The sequence below is a fragment of the Mesocricetus auratus genome, unplaced genomic scaffold (assembly GCF_017639785.1).
Source record: "Mesocricetus auratus isolate SY011 unplaced genomic scaffold, BCM_Maur_2.0 Super-Scaffold_100013, whole genome shotgun sequence".
In the NCBI taxonomy this organism is placed as follows: Eukaryota; Metazoa; Chordata; class Mammalia; order Rodentia; family Cricetidae; genus Mesocricetus; species Mesocricetus auratus.
This window is the reverse complement of record NW_024429196.1, coordinates 74,940,654-74,957,406: the sequence shown is the minus strand read 5'-3', so window position 1 is coordinate 74,957,406 and position 16,753 is coordinate 74,940,654. Positions and strand designations below refer to the sequence as shown.

General features: G+C 41.5%; 1 protein-coding gene across 12 annotated transcripts in view; it reads left to right on the top strand.

Annotated features, from left to right (window-relative positions):
- Positions 1 to 13,465, top strand: part of Uimc1 (ubiquitin interaction motif containing 1) — a 63,140-nt gene extending 49,675 nt beyond the window's left edge. For all 12 annotated transcript variants that reach the window (XM_040756019.1, XM_040756020.1, XM_040756027.1 and 9 more), the window contains 5 exons: positions 3,444 to 3,522; positions 8,157 to 8,334; positions 10,836 to 10,899; positions 11,894 to 11,936; positions 12,793 to 13,465. In XM_040756019.1, the coding sequence (XP_040611953.1) occupies positions 3,444 to 3,522; positions 8,157 to 8,334; positions 10,836 to 10,899; positions 11,894 to 11,936; positions 12,793 to 12,991 (563 nt within the window). In that variant the 3' untranslated portion in view covers positions 12,992 to 13,465. The remainder of the gene's footprint in view (positions 1 to 3,443; positions 3,523 to 8,156; positions 8,335 to 10,835; positions 10,900 to 11,893; positions 11,937 to 12,792) is intronic.
- The last annotated feature ends 3,288 nt before the right edge of the window (positions 13,466 to 16,753 follow it).

The following is a 16,753-nucleotide window of genomic DNA, read 5'->3' as shown; positions in this document are numbered from 1 at the left end:
GTCAACCTCGGTTGTTATTCCATGGGAGCCATCTACTTTGTTTTTTGAGACAAGGTTTCTCACTAGGACCTGGAGTTTGACAGTTAAGGCTAGGCTGACTAGCTAGTGAGCTCCGGAAATCTTCCTGTCTCCACTTCCCTAGTGCTAGGATTACTAGCATATAACATCATACCCAACTTTTTATGTGGGTTCTGAGAATTAAACTCATGCTTGTGTGACATATAACTACCTAAACTAGATATAACTATCTAGCCTGGTGATAAATATTTTAGGGGGTGGGGAGTATAAAGCACGAGGAGGGAATAGGGAGTACCGATGTAACAATTTAAAATAGTTGTCAGAAAGGTCCCATTTAAGATGGTGGCATTTGGGTCTGGAGAGTTAGCTCAGCAGTTAAGAGCATCTGCTGCTCTTGCAGAGGGCCTGCGTTTCATTCCCAGCACCTACACAGTGATGTATGACTGTCTGTGACTCCAGTTCCAGGGCATCTGACCCTGTCTTCTGACCCCTGAATAATTCACATAAAAATAAAAAGTAATATAAAAAGAAGGTGGCATTCGAGGAATGTGAGGGAGTTTTAAGGTGAGAAAGTGCACTAGTCAGGGTCCTCTGGAGCAGCAGTGTATAGAGTGAATCTATGTAGAAAGGGGGTTTAGTGGGGTGACTTACAGGCTGCAGTCTAGCTAATCCAACAGTGGCTGGCTGTGAGTGGAAAGTCCAAGGCCCAGTACTGGATGACTCGGCTGTCTTCAGCATAGCTGAAATCCCAAAGGAGGAGGCTCTAAGCCAGTGGAGGAAGGGATGTGCTAGCAAGGCAAGGGCAAGCAGGCAACCAGCAAAAGCTTCCTTCTTTTATGTCCTTATACAGGCTTCCAGCAGAAGGTATGGCCCACATTAAAGGTGTATCTTCCTCCTCAGATCCAGGTCAAAGGCGTGTGTCTTCCTACACCAAAGGTCCAGACTAAAAGTGCATTCACCCATTTCAAACCAAGCAAAAAAAATCTCTCACAGATGTTCCTTCAATTTCTGGATTGTAATTCATTACAGATATACCCAAGTTAACAACTGATAATAGCTACCACAGGAAGAAACTATGTTCCTGTGCTAGATAGTTTTATGACAGAAGCTAGAGTTATTTGGGAAAAGGGAACCTCAGTTGAGAAAATGTCCCCACTGGACTGGGCAAGTTTGTGGTACATTTTCTTGATTGATGATTTATGTGGGAGGGCCCAGCTTATTGTGGGCAGTGCCACCCCTCAGCTGGTGGTCCTGGATGCTATAAGGAAGCAGACTGAACAAGCCTTGAAGAGTAAGCCAGTAAGCAGCATCTTCCATGGCCTCTGCCACAGCTTCTTCAAGTTCCTGCCTGGACTTTCTTTAGTGGTGGACTGTGCTGTGAAACGGAAAGCTGCAGTAACCCTTCCTCCTCAAGTTGCTTGTGGTCAAGTGATGTTCATCACAGCAACAGAAGCTCTGACTCAGGCGGTTCGGAACAGAGAGGAAAAAACAGTACCAAAGACTTGCATATGAACCGGCTTGAGTATAGCTGGAGTGGAGCAAATGAGATTGAGAAAACAGACTAGAAAATAACTAGGGAGGGGCAGGTGGACAGATCACAGAGTTCTTAGCTATAAAAAGGAGTCTGACTTGGGGAAAATGAACATTTAAGCTGGGGATGGTAATTTTAAGGGTCACTAAGGTTGCTGTAGGATAACAGATTATTAGAATGGGGGGGCAAGGGTAAAGCTGGGAGAGCAGTAAACATTTTGTTTGCGGCAGTATGATAGAGTGGACAGAATGTGGGCTCTGAAGGTGGGCAGGTCTACATTTAAATTTTATCAGTAATATTTGCCAGCTGGCTAATATTTACCTATTTCAGAAACAGGCTCCTCACTTATAAAATTAGTCTAACAGCAGGGTCATGAGAATCTAAGACACTTTGTAATAGATTTGAGTAGATATATAAAGCATTATGCCTAGATATTTAATAAATGCTAGCTGCAATTATGAATCTCTGATTAAATTAGTTGCATGATTAATCAGCTTAGAGACCCCCCTCTGAGTAATTCATAAGACCTTTGTATGTGATATGTACTTTGGGTTTTATTCAGTTTAATTTCATATATGAGTAGTATGTGTGTATATTTGAGTGGGGGCGGGGGAAGCATGAATGTCTTACCACATATGTGGAGATCAGTTCTTTGCCTCCGCAATGTGGGTCCTGTGATAGATTCTGGCGCTTCAGCTCAGGTATCGGATTTAAGGGCAGTGTCATCCCAGCACTGAGGAGGCAGAGGCAGGAAGGTCAGGAATTTAAGGTGAAACCAATGTGTGCTACATAGTAAGTTCTAGAACAGCTTGGGTGAAATAAAAAAGAAGGAAAAGAAACACATGCCTTCATACACATGAACATAATGAAACTGTGAGCACAGCTCACCAGGGGAGAGAGCACCCCCTTTCTCTGTGTATCGCTGACTGTTCTGGAACTCGCTCTGTAGATCAGACTGGCCTCGAACTAACAGAGATCTGCCTGCCTCAGATTCCCAAGTTCTAGTATTAAAGGTGTGTGACATCAGACCTGATCATATCCTGTTTTTTTACATGGGTGCTAGGGATCAAACTCAGTTCCTTATGCTTTTGTGACAAGTACTTAACTGCAACCTAATTGATGTTTATTCAATTGCGGGTATAACCCAGATTATACAATCTGAAAATTCAAGTAATTCACAGGCTAGGTTATGTCTAAGATTTCTAAATTCTCTGTGATGTGGTAAGTGTGAAGAAGGCATGTTTTGAAGAGAAATGGTTAGTGTTTTTATGGCAAAGACTAGCAAACACTTGATTAAATAACCTGCAAGGTCATTAAGAGGAATTATGATTTTATAAGCAGATATCTTTTGATACAAATGTTTATATCGCCTATACTGAACCCATTTATACCCAGTAGAAGTCAGAGGTGGTCCTAGTATAGTGGAAGAGACCAGCTGTGCTCACTGTTCCAACCTTCCTTCCTTACAAATGGAACAGGGAAGGACGTGTAAGGATTGGGGCTTGTGTCAGTGGTATTCACTTGTAGCTATCATGACTGCATTTCACAGAGTACTTTATTGAAATATGTTTCGTATCAGACAGAATGGGGGGGGGGATGTATATGTCCCTTCCTTGATTACTACAGGTATAAGTAGTACACAGACATCTTCCTTGGTGTGATCTGTAATTTTAGATATCATGGTTTGGTAAACAGGGAATGTCTTGTGGCTGGCAGTTTTGGTTACAAGTATTATTTTCAGTATTAGAAAGGTTGTGGTTTTCCAGTCAGGGGACTTCTTCCCCACAGAACAGTTTTAAACTGCTTCTTCATATGAATGTTGTCGTTTCTTTTATACCCTCAATCTACTGCCTACTAACTTTTTCTTTTCTTTTCTTTTTTATAAATGTGAAAGTGTTGACTCGGAGACAAAGAGAGGCCAAGAACAAACGTGACGGTAGGACAGCTACACAGACTGCCCTGGACATCAACAAGTAAGTAGGCACAGTGTATTCATCAAATTCATCTTGTCTAACACACCATTGCTTGGACAGTGAAGAGACCAGTTCCTGTTACCATGTATTTCTTTGGTTGCCCGTCCTTCCTTTATTGTTTGAAAGCCTGTATTACTTCTTTTTTCTATTAATAGTTTATTTCAGTGTATACCTCCTATCTATTCCTTTTCAGTACATTAAAAAATGATCCTGTTTCTGCATTGTTCTTAGGTTTGTGTTTTCTTTGAGTTTATATATTGGTGTTTAGTGCTTTGGGGAAGCAGTGAACATTTTGCAATGTTGTATAGAAGTTGAGTTGCAAGAAGTTGAGCAATATTGAAGACTTCCTTGGGATGTGGGTTGTATCTTGACTAAGAGAGTACATTCTGAGGAAGGGGTCAGGTATACAGGCTGCCTCCTGAAAGTAAATCTACTTCTAACAGTGTATTAGACTGGTGAGATATTAGGCAGAAACCTTTGTTTTCAGGTTTTTTCTTCATTAAAACTTTATTTTCATTAAAATATATACATACTTTCCCTTCTCCCTTTCCGCCTTCCAACTCCCCGTGTACCCCCCTTCTCCCTTTCAAATTCATGTCCTCTTTTCTTTGATTATTATTGTTATGCTTGTGCATAACACAGACACACATAAATACAACCTGCTGAGTATGTTTAGTGTTTGATTTCTAGGTTGACCACTGGAATTAGATAACTAGTTAGGGGCTCATCCCTAGGAGAGACTAATCCCCTGTCTCAAGGAGTCATGAGTTGACTGTGGGTCTTTGTGTGGGTTCCCCCTTCCACTTTACCATTCTGTTGGTCAAGCCATATTGTTGAGATACAGGTGTAGCTTTCAGGAAACACAGTCTCACAGTAGACTTCTTTCCTCTGGCTGTGTGGGTGGCTGAGGCTCACATCTTTAATACCAGCTCTTGGGAGACAGACACAATTGGATCTCTGTGAGTTCAAGGCCAACCCTAGTCTACAGAGTGAGTTCCAGGACAGCCAGGGCTACACAGAGAAATCCTGTCTTCAAAAACCAACCCCCCTCCAAAATTTTTTTTATATATGAGAGTTCTGTCTGCATGTAGATGGTTATGAGTTATCATGTGGTTGCTGGGACTTGAACTCAGGACCTCTGGAAGAGCAGCCAGTGCTCATCACTGCTGAGCCATCTCTCCAGCCCTCCTTTTCCAAGATGTTCCCTGAGCCTCAGGTTCAGGGATTGTATTGTAGATACATCCTTTAAGGCTGGGCTCCCCACAATCATTCATTCTTTGTATTTTGACAAGTTATGATTTTCTATAATCTCCATTTTAAAAGCTAATTGTGAAAATTCCATTAAGTTTGTGCAAATTAATGGAGTCCCATATAATGTTTGAGTCATGTATACATTGTGTAATGTTTAAAATCTGGTTAAACATCTATTCATTCATCATTTCTTTGTGGTAAAAACATTAAAAACTCTTCTAGCTTGTTAAATTGTAATCATTCCACAATATAATAGTAAATCAGAACTCCCTATTACTATCTAGCAGTAAGTTAGTACCACTAATAACTTCTTCCTTCTCTGGGGTCTTGCTTCAGTATAGACCTCTTGAACTATATCCTCATATTGCTTAAGTTTGTTTTACAATCTCTGTGTTCTTGGACAAGACACTGTTAGGGTGTGTAGATACTCGTTTTCATCTTTGTTTATATTCAACATCTGGTAAGATGCATCTGAGATAGCACTTAATTAGCTGTTTAATGAATATGTCAGTCATCATTGCAGATACTTCATTTACTTTATAATAAACAGTGGAGTGGCATAGACTTTTTTTTCTCTCTTCTCTCCCCACCCCTTCAAGTGCTAGGAATTGAATACAGGACCTTGTACGAACTAAGAAAGCAGTCAGCAGCTGAACTATGCTCTCAGCAACTTTTGCCTCCCTCCCTCCCTCCCTCCCTCCCTCCCTCCCTCCCTCCCTCTTTCTTTCTTTCTTTCTTTCTTTCTTTCTTTCTTTCTTTCTTTCTTTCTTTCTTTCTTTCTCTCTCTCTCAAATAAAGGTTAATTATTTATAACTAAGTCATGTGGCCAACAGTAACAGTTAAAGTCTGCCTGACTTTAATTTAAATGTCCAGGTCTTCCCTATAGTGCTGTTGTCTCTCCTGTATTAGTTTAGTACAAAGGAACTGTGGTTTTAGACCATGAATTCTAAATTATGACTAGGTTCAACCACACTTTATTAATCAAAATAGGAACCTTTATAGTCAGTGCATTTTTGCCAGTGAAATATGTTTGTTTCTTCCTGTAGAGTACAAATTCATGCTTCAGGATTTGAGGAACTCTTGGAAAGTATCTTTCTTCCTCTCCCTCTTGCCAAATTGTGTGTGGAGGTCAGCGGACAGTGTGTAGGAACTGATTTCCTCTTTCCATGTAGGCTCCAGGGATTGAACTCAGATCATCAGGCTTAGTGACAAGTACCTCCCTCCCAGGGGTTTTATTAAGGAAAGGGATCATAAAAAGGGGAAAGGGGAGGGGGGAGGACGGGGGCATCAGGAAAAAGGGGGAGAGAGAGAGAGAGAGAGAGAGAGAGAGAGAGAGAGAGAGAGAGAGAGAGAGAGAGAGAGAGAACTTTTATCCAGAGCCTGTTGTTAACCGCCATAGAAAGCATTTTCTGCAATTGTCTGATTATAGAACATTTTTCTTAAAAGTTGTGAAGATGCTTGAAAAAGTGATAGCTGATTGGAAGGAGGTCAGATAAATCAGAATTTTGTAACCAATTTGTTCAACTTTAGAAGTGTTGGTTGCACCTTATGCCGTCTGATGTCCTAAGGTGAATTTGGAGTCTTTCTGTTGGCCAGTGCTGGCTGCAGGCACCACAGTTCTCAGTGCTGCATCTCGTTAGCTTGCTGACCATCACATGTCTCAGACATAGTGTCTCCCTAGATTCAGACCAGCAGCAGACTCTAAAGAGTTAGCTCTGGCCTTGTTTGGTACAAGTTTGCCTGTGGGAAGTGCTGTAGAGCCTCTTGGTCCAGCCACTGAACTAGTTGGTCATCTCTAGCTGTCATGCACAATTCCGTTTTGTTACCTGTCACAGTCTTAGTAAGAAATGGTTTGCTATTCTGTAGAATAAGAGGAATTGCAGTTCAAAACAACTTAAATTTTCTTTTTTTTTCCCCAGTTCAATCATGAGACACCCATTTGTCAAACCTTTTCACCTTTTGGATTCTTTGCCTCAAATGCTAGAACAACTTGCATTGCTCACACTGAGCTTTGGCAGCTTCTTGAGTCAAGGACGAGAGTCTGCTTCAGTGTGCTCTTTGTTGCTCCTGTGGCACCACTAAGCCCCTTACCTTCAAGGCTCTGAGCCACCACTGTTCTGTGTGTCCTTATCAGTTCCTGGACCAGAAACCTGTTGATGCTGCAGATTGCCTCAGCTGTTTTACCACATTTTGCCAAATAAAACTGCTCAAATATTTGTTTCACCCCATTTCCATATTGCAAAATAAATATAAACAATGGGTAATATGCCATTACCAAAAAACAGTAAAGTGAAAAATGTACATTAAAATGATGTATGTCATAACTATGTTTATTTAAGAGTATATTTCATTATCAAATGGCAAATTTCAACAGTGCAGAAAACAGAATTACTTTTGTACTAATCTAATAGTAAGAATTAATAGTGCTTTTTGCAGTAATTGACAAACTTTGAAGATATACTAATCTAACTTTTCTCATAAGGTAGAGATTTACTCGCATTCTTCCAGGTAACTTAGTAGTTTGAGATGCTCTTTTTATTATTTTATTGTCCTTTAGAGAAAATCTTCCATAGAGCAAATCGTTTGCCATAGTTACTGAACAGTAATGGTCAGAAAGAGAAGTTTAAGATGAACTTGTGAGTCAACTGTGAGCTCTGATATTCATTAGCTGTAACAACCTTGGGGACTGAAGAATTGAGAAATTATGTTGAAAGGTACTGACCACAGAGAAAATAGCTCTTAAGTATTCTTCACCAACTCCCACAGCTCTGTCATCAAGAACACTCTTTCTTTCCTCAGAGCGACTTTGTTATAAGAAGACGACAGTAACTATGTTCTTGTGCAAAAACTTCTGGCAGAGCCACGTGTTTTAGTAACTTCCTAGTTGCTGCGTCAGGTTACAGCGTTAAGGAAGTTAGTATATAGACAGACTGGGTTTACTAACCAAACACATTCATCCACTAATGGTAAAACTCTCACTGTTGGGTTAATGCTTTTGGTACTCACTTTTCTGTCAGAAATTTAACTTCTCTTTGAAGAAATGATTACACTTAATTTCAGAAGAGTTTGACAGACTGTTTTATGTCTGAGGAGCAATCAGCATTGTTTGAGATAGTTAGAAGAGCTGATTTCATTACCATCCCACTGCTGCAACAGCAGGATACAGAGAAACAGCCAGGGACAACTGCTAATCATTTAGTCCTTATGATTGGCATAGGGTTAATTTTATTGGTGATCCCACTGAGTGAATCTGCATTGGTTGACAAGTCCCCTCTGCAGACGTTTTTGAGATGTAAAAAGACAATTTGAAGCCTTCCAAGAGCTCACAGGCAAAAACAGATCTTAAAACTGCTTTCCCTCCCACCCCTCTTCTGATTACCCAGGAAGGAGAAGTGTTACCTGTGTAAGTCCCTGGTTCCACTTGGAGAGTATCAGTGCCATGTGGAGGCCTGTCTCCAGCTTGCAAGGGGTGACGGAGGAGAGGGGCCTGAAGGGAGTAAGAGAACAAGAGTGTGTGCAGCTGTGGAGGGGAAACAGCAGCCACGGCTGAGGAAGCCAGAGGTACGTGCTTTAGGAAAAGCTACAACTCTGCTCTACCTATCTTCCCTCCTGTCTTTCCTGTTTATCTCCATACAGAGTTTGTGCTTGTAAGGATGTGTGTGTGTGTGTGTGTGTGTGTGTGTGTGTGTGTGTGTGTGTGAGAGAGAGGGGGGGGAGAGAAGGGGAGGGAGAAAGAGAGAGAGAGAGAGAGGGAGAGCGCGAGCGAGCATATGTGTGCATTTATATATGGAAGCCAGAGGTCAGACTTGGGTGTTATTCCTCAGGAATCATCTACCTATTTTGAGACAGGGTCTCTCACTGGACCTGGGGTTTACAGATTAAGGATGCTGCCTCAAACTCATCCACTCAGATTCAAGACTATGGCAGTTTTAATTGCTATGCTTTTTACAGTACATATAGTTTCTACTCTTATAAAAACATAATGGTTTAATTGTGAAAAGCATAACTTTTAATATTATTTTACCATGCAGGTGCCTATGTTTATGCCAGGTGCCCAACTTACCTCTCATAGAACCTGGTGTTATTGATGAGCTAAACTTGCTAGCCAGTTAGCTCCAGGAATCTGCCTTTGTCTACCCCAGTCCTCATGCAGGTTGTAGCTGCTTGGGACCATGCCATCTTTTAAATTTGTGTTGGGACCCAAACTCAGGTCCTCTTTTTTCACAGCAGTCACTTCTATAGCAATATCCTATTCCCAAATTACTATATGTTTGATTGTATTTTGTGAGAATGTTTAATTTAAAAAATTGCTATTTGAGTTGATAATGTGGGCTGCCTAAAAATTTCATATTGAAATTTGGCTTGGGATTAAGACAAATTTCCATCAGTTTCTGAAATGGCCCTAAGCATATACCTGTCAATTTTTTGTATGTATTTATGTGAAGCAGTGTTCTTAGGACTGATGATAATAAAATCAAAATATCAGTCAACTCTGAGAAGCATTGAAGATGCTCTACATTTGCAGTGTTAGATAGTCAGCAAGGATTTAATTCTTATATAGACATTCAGCCAGAAATTAATTCTTATGTAAAAATAAACAAGTATGGACTGGAGGTTGTGACTGATTAAAATAAAGGATTACTAGATAGCATTAAAAAAAATTAACTTCTTGCCGGGCAGTGGTGGCACAGGCCTTAATCCCAGCACTGGGGAGGCAGAGTCAGGTAGATCTCTTATGAGTTCCAGTCCAGCCTGGTCTACAAAGCAAGTTCCAGAATAGCCAAAGCTACACATACAGAAACCCTGTGTCGACCCCCACCCCCCCAAAAAAAAATCCTCAAATTTAACATAGGGCAGAAGCTTTTCCTTTTTCTTAAGATTTACTTTTTATTAATTTTGGTTATGGATATGTGTGTATGTGTCTGTGTGAGGGTATGTACATGCATCCAGTGCCCTAGGATGCCAGAGGCCAGAGGCCCAGGAGTCCTTTGAACTGGAATTACAGGCAGTTGTGAGCCACCAAGTGAGTACTGGGAATTGACCTCCAGGCCTCTGAAAGAGCAGCCTGTTCTTAGTCCTCAAGCCACCCCCAGCCCAAAGCTCGTCCATGTGATTTGTGGATGGATTTGATTTGATGCTGAAGCCATCCTTGAGTCTGTCAGTTCCCCCTTCACCCCTTTCTGTCTCCCACTCCCTCCTCCTCTTCCTTTCTTTTCTTCTTTTTTATCGGGTCTCCCTGTGTAGCCTTTACCGCCCTTGAACTGAGAGAGATCTTCCTGCTTCTGCACGCTGAGTCCAGGGCTTAAAGGTGTACACCACCCCTGGAAAGCTAGGTTCCTGATATAGTGTTTTAACCCCTTCATTACAGTTGCTGTTCTTCTCATCTACTCTCATTTATTACAAAGCAAAGACTAATAACCTAGTGCCAGCTGTGCCACCACAGTTTCCTTCCGGTAAAGATTTGATCTGGGCTAAACTGTAGTCAGGCTTTTCTTTGGGCCACCAGCTCACAAAAATGACATGGAAAGTTTTATATATATATAAAACATATATATATATGTTGTTTTTCGAGACAGGGTTTCTCTGTGGCTTTGGAGGCTGTCCTGGAACTAGCTCTTGTAGACCAGGCTGGCCTCGAACTCACAGAGATCCACCTGCTTCTGCCTCCCAAGTGCTGGGATTTAAGGCGTGCGCCACCAACGCCCGGCTATGGAAAGTTATATTAATTGCGGAAGCTTAGCCTTAGTTTAGGCTTGTTTCTAACTAGCTCTTATTACTTAAATCAAGCCATTTCTATTAATTTACTTTCTGCCTTATGACCTTATTACCTCCATACTGCCCATCCTGCTTGCTCTGCGTCTCCTGGCGTCTCTGCCTTCTTCTTCCCAGTGTTCTCTCTGCCCGGAGATCCTGCCAAGCTATTGGCCATTCAGCTTTTTATTAAACCAATCAGAGTGACTCTTCTTCAGAGTGTACAAAAAGATTATTCCACAACAGTAAGTCAATTGTGTTTTAAATCTTGCCATGAAGTAATACTTCTGTCTTGTTTTTCTCTATCACAGGAAAAAGGCCAAGGTCAAGGTCGACTTCTCAGTCTCTTGGAACAGTCTGAGCACAAGACCACAGGTGAAGACCCCGAGACTTAATTTTCTGGGTTTCTGTGTAGGCCAGTGAAGATAGCACATCTCAGCCTTCCTTCCCCTGGTTGTTGGGGATTATGAGTGAAGCTTTTTGGAGCCAGTCAGCTGACCTTTGAAATTTAACCTAGGCTGTTTCTTCCCAAGGAAGGATGAAAAGATACCCTGTCTTATCCATCATAGGTTTACTGTAATGCTTTATAAAGTCTAGTGTCAGGACTGCCTGTTAAATTGGGGGGGTGGTTGCTCCAGATTGCAAAGCATGCCAGAAAATAGATGTCCTATAGGAACAGTCATGGAAAACCACACGTGCAGACATTACTGCCGCTTCTGAATGTTTGTAAATCATTCATATGTTACCTTTTTTTTTTTTTTTTTTTTTTTTTAGCTTACTGTCCCAACTTATACTCCTAAGAAATTGTGGAAGTGTGGAAGTAATTCCTCTTTGTGTCTGTAGCGTTTAGGGATCATCAGAGTAGACTCATCAGGAGCGTCAGTAATACTGACTTCAGAGATTGCAGGAAGGCTGACTGTGTCCCTGGCCTTTGATGGGCGGTACATGCTACTGCTCTTTCTGTTCCTGTTAGCTGCTGTTGTTACAGTTTACCAAATGCAATTGAACGTAACTTTTTGCTCACTGTCTAGTTATAATAGTTTATTACCACCAAGCAAATCTGTTTTGTTTTTGTGATGACTGTAGAAAGAGCCTGTCTCACATCCTGCTTCTAGATCACCAGGTCATGAATCTCTCAGGTGGCAGATTTCCCCCCTGCCGCCCTTATTGCCTGAGTCTAGATCTGAAGTTGATTTATTCAGGAATGATTCATTCAGAAGTGTTCACCTGCAGCTGAGCCTGCTGGATGCTAATGTGAGCATTCCATTGGTCTAAGGATTGGAGATCTGAGCTGCTTGAATAGGCCTGATGAAAAGCACCAGACAGTGAGAAGCTATGACTGCTAATGTTAGTACTTTTATCTCTCCAGGTGTAGAGAAAAAAACCAAGTCTTCAGAAGCAAGAACCTTCAGGTAAGTTGGGGTATGCACTGAAGTGTGTCTGTCAGCAGCTCTGGCAAGTGTAAGCCTGATGCTGGATTCTCTATGTAAAATGATAATTAAAACATTAAAATAGAAATCACTGTAGAACTAATGCAACTCGTTAACTTGTTGATCCTGTTACATCTGCATTAGGAATCGGTTGGATAGCTGTATTGATGTTTAAATAAGTAGGGTTATGTGTTAATCCTTTTTTTCTTTTCAATTCCCATCCAAACCTGAATTGTAGCAGATTTGGGAATTCGGATTTGATTCTATAGTCTCTCCATTTCTCCATGGCTTTAGTGATTTGTGTGACTTATCCACTAGCCTCTCTGTGGAAGCAGGACGGTACAACTTACACAGCTAGAGTATTACAGAGACTATGTGTGCTAACATATTTAAGGTCCCCACTATAGCTCATAGCCCATACTTGGTGCTTACCAGCTTCATATTGAACTTAAAACCAGGCATGGTTGGCCACATCTTTAATCCCAGTACTTGTGAGGCAGATGCAAACTGATCTTTGAGTTCATGGCTGAGTGCTTAAGAGCAGTGACTGCCCTTCCAGAGGACTCAGGCTCAATTCCCAGCATCTGCATGGTGGCCTCAACCATCTGTATGTAACTCCAGTCCCAGGAGAGCCAGCACTCTCCTCTGTCCTTGAAGGACACCAGGCATACATATGGTATACAGACATACATGCAGGCATCTTTACACATAAAATAAAAAATTTAAAGAGCTGGATGGACATATCTCACACACACACACACACACACACACACACACACACACACACACACACACACACACACACACTGTCTCACTTGAATGTTTTCTTTCTGTCTAGGATACCTTCACCAGAGGTGGAAGAGGCTAGCTGTAGTGGAGAGATGCAGAGTTCCCTATCACAGCTCAACTTTAATGAGTCTCCCATCAAGTCTTTTGTTCCTGTTTCAGAAGCCACAAACTGCTTAGTGGATTTTAAAGACCAATTTACTTTCCGGTCACGGACCAAATCAGGCAGAGGAAGGAGGAGAAAATCTTGAATTTCTTAGGACTGGAAGTTGACCAGAACCATTATTGCTGGGTTGATGGTGTGCATTAATTATAATGGTCCCTGTCGTTGTTACCAGCAGCAGCACCCACTCAGCATCCTGACTTTTATGTTTTATAAGATCTATTCAGACAATTGTGAATAGTATTCTGTTTTACAACAGTCTGTTTGGATTTGCTTATAGTTAAAATTTAAATATATTTATCTATGTTTGTATGAAATCTAATTTCAATATGTTCAATATGGAGATTTTTCTTTGTATATCTGCTATGCGCTTTGGGGTGGGATTTTTTTTTTTTTCTTCTTGTTTTGGTTTTCCAAGACAGGGTTTCTCTGTATTGTTTTGGAGGCTGTCCTGGAACTCGCTTTGTAAACCAGGCTGGCCTCAAACTCACAGAGATCCACCTACCTCTGTCTCCTGAGTGATGGGATTAAAGGCGTGAAGAGGTATTTCTCCACTCATTCACTATGTGTCCCTGAATGATGGCATCGCTAATCTTTGACATACTACCCAAGTTCATTCACTGCACTGCACGATTCTGAACGTTGACTGAACCCAGCATCCTTTTGAATGCACCAAAGGTGTTGAACCCCACTGCTTACTGTTACCTTTCATTTAGTGACCTATACGTTTATCTTGCTGCATTTACCCAGTTAAGAATTGTAAGCCAGGAAAAAAGAAATGTGACCTGCCATTCTTCCCCTGGAATTTTGTTTGTTTGTTTTTATTTTATGAGACAGAGTTTCTCCGTGTAGCTCTGGCTGTCCTGGGACTACTTCTGTAGAACTAACCTTAAACTCACCCAGATCTGCCTGCCTCTGCCTCTGAGTGCTGGAATTAAAGGTGTGTGCCACCACCACCCGGCTTCCCCTGAAAATTTTAAGTGAACACCGTTGTATTAGTTCCTATGCAGTTTTTTAAAAAGTAGATTTACCAGTGGGCATACCAGGCACAGTTAGCTGTTTAAATCAATTTTTTTTCTTTTTCTGTTACAGATAGATACGTGCAGCAGCAAATTGTGTTTCAGTGGTAGTACTAGATAGCAGTACACATCCTCTCTACAGTGTTAGCTGAGCTCTTCCAGTGCAGAGTAGAGATGTGATTTATTCTCAGGTGGACTCATAGTGAGAGGCTTGAACAGCTGACGTAGCTAACCAAAGGAGACAGTCAAACAAGGGTACAAAACAGCAAGCTCTGGCCCTAGCTGATGGACAGTCTAGTGAAAGAGACTGTAAGAGGTAGGCAGGTGGTAACCAATACAGGATCTTAGACCAGGGTAAACTGACATACAACTCAGATGCCTAACTTTTGATTCATCATATCTAAAGCTGTCTTTTATTTTAAAATGTAAATGAGATGTGTGCTACACTGGGGATTCCATAGATAGCTGGATTGGAAGACCCAGTACAGATACTAAGGCACTATGGCATACCCTTTACACAAACTCTGAGTTATAGTCAAAATGGAAAATGTTTTGCTCTTGGAGGATGCTGACACTGTGACCAGCATCACACGTACATCTCTTATTTTTTGATCACTCACCACAGTCCAGCCTATATATGTACTGTCATTTGATGCTTGTAGAAACTGGTTACAACCAGCTCTGAGCTGAAGTAATAGAGAAGAACAAGTAAAAGGACTATATACCCATGGCTGTGAGACCAGTCATGGCCTCTCCATTTCTAAAGAAAATTGTGCTTTGACATGAGTACTGATTGTTTTCCTGTTTTTCCTTCTGAGGAAAAGTGTACCAGATATATCCCATCAGTATAACCTTCATCTATATCTCTCACTAAGTGGTCATTTAAGAGGGAGATCTCAGTAAATGGTACAGTTCATATTTCTGTATATGAGGTCAAGGGAAAGTACTGCTTCTAGAAAGAGATTAGCTTAAATTGAGCAGTCGTCAGAGAATGTGAGTCATTGGCTAAGGGTATGTGTGGATTAGCTAAACCAGTAATTCTCAGCCTAAATGGGAGGAAGAATCTGCCGAACCCCACAGCTGCCATCAGCTTGTTTGTCCAGTCTGTTGTCTTCTTGCTGCAGTCGGACAGTAGGTGCATTAATCAGAGCGCAGAGATAGGTGACGATTATGCCACATCGACCCAAGTCTGCACTCTACTTTTGTAATAAGTTACACAGCCTCTCTTGGACTTAGTTTACTAGTTCTAAGCATTGGCAAAATGTTTACATAGATGCTAAACACATTTGCTACAAATGTGTAGTGGCAGCAACTATTACTAGCATTACTCTTGTAGTATTTCAGGGAGGGGTGGCAGGGACAGAGGTGGTCTGTAGCTGTAAGAGGGGACATTTATCTCAGGAATGAGTACATTGGGCGTCTACTTAAGACCCACGACCCACAGGAAGCCTAGGTCTTAGACACTTAGCTTTCCTGGGGCCTTTGGGTAGTTCTGAATGTGTTATAAACCAAGGGAGGGAGAGACTTCTATCTAACAGAATCATAGTTGTGTTCATTTTGTCCTTATCAGAGCCCTCTATCAGAGGCTGTGCCCGGCCTACTTCACCTGGGCACTTGCCCTTCAATAGACTGTACTCACGGGGTTTTATTGCAAATCCTTCTAACTGTGAGAAGGTGTCCCTTGCCTTCTGTTTGCACAAAGCTGGAAGTGCCAAGAACTAGTGCTCTTGTGTAGCTCTTGGCCAATGAAAATAGAAGTTGTAGTATATAAGTAACCCATTTTCTTTGTCTCAGGTAGAATAACTGAGACACATTTACCATTTTCTCAGGGATCCTCTTTGACCATCATACCACTTAAAATAGCTTAAATATGCGAGCTGTCTTGGCTGCTTTTTCTTGCCATCTTAACTTCCAAATTCCCTCATGATTAAATATGAGGCCCTTTCTTTTGGGTTCAGGTAAGTGCAGGGTTAGCACTTGCATGAGTCTTAGAGGACTTTACACTCAGTATTCTATCTAGCTCACTTTCATCACCCAAATCTGGGGAACCCAACATCGAAGTAGACATCTTGAGTCTACTTAAAAAGATAAACATCTGTTAGGTAATGGTGGTGCATGCCTTTAATTCCAGCACTCGGGAGGCAGAGGCAGGGGGATCTCTGTGAGTTCAAGGCTAGCCTGGTCTACAGAGTGACTGCTTGGATAGGCTCCAAAGCTACACAGAGAAACCCTGTCTCAAAAAACAAAACAAAAAAAGATTAAAAATCTGATAGTGGTGGTGCACACCTTTATCTCAGCACTGGAGAGGCAGAGGCAAGTGGAGCTCATAAATTCAAGGCCAGTCCATAGTTTGAGGACACCCAGGGCTATATAGAGAAACCCTGTCTCAAATAAAATAAAGATAAACATTGGGTCAAGCAAAAGTAGACCCAAGGAGTTGGCAGCACTTGTCATAAGTATGACTCATAGCTGCACCTTTCATATTCTAGTCCATACTCTACTTCGCTGAAACAAAGTTGAGAGACTGTGATCCCTGGCTAGACAGGATGCTGTGTTGTGGGTGATGGTCATTTGCTATTTTGTACTCCCCAGCATCATCTTTTACCTCTCTACCTTTTATTGCCTATATGGCTGGTTGGTATCTGATAAATGTACACCAAGGCTGATGCCTACCATGTTTACAGGTCTAAAGCAAATCCTGTGGAGAAATTAAATGTTTTATACATAAAATTCAGACTCAGGGCCAGCAAGATAAAGTACTTGCTGCATAAGCCTAATGATCTGGGTTCAATCTGTAAAGTTCTCTGACTTGCTGTGGGGTGGTGGTGGTG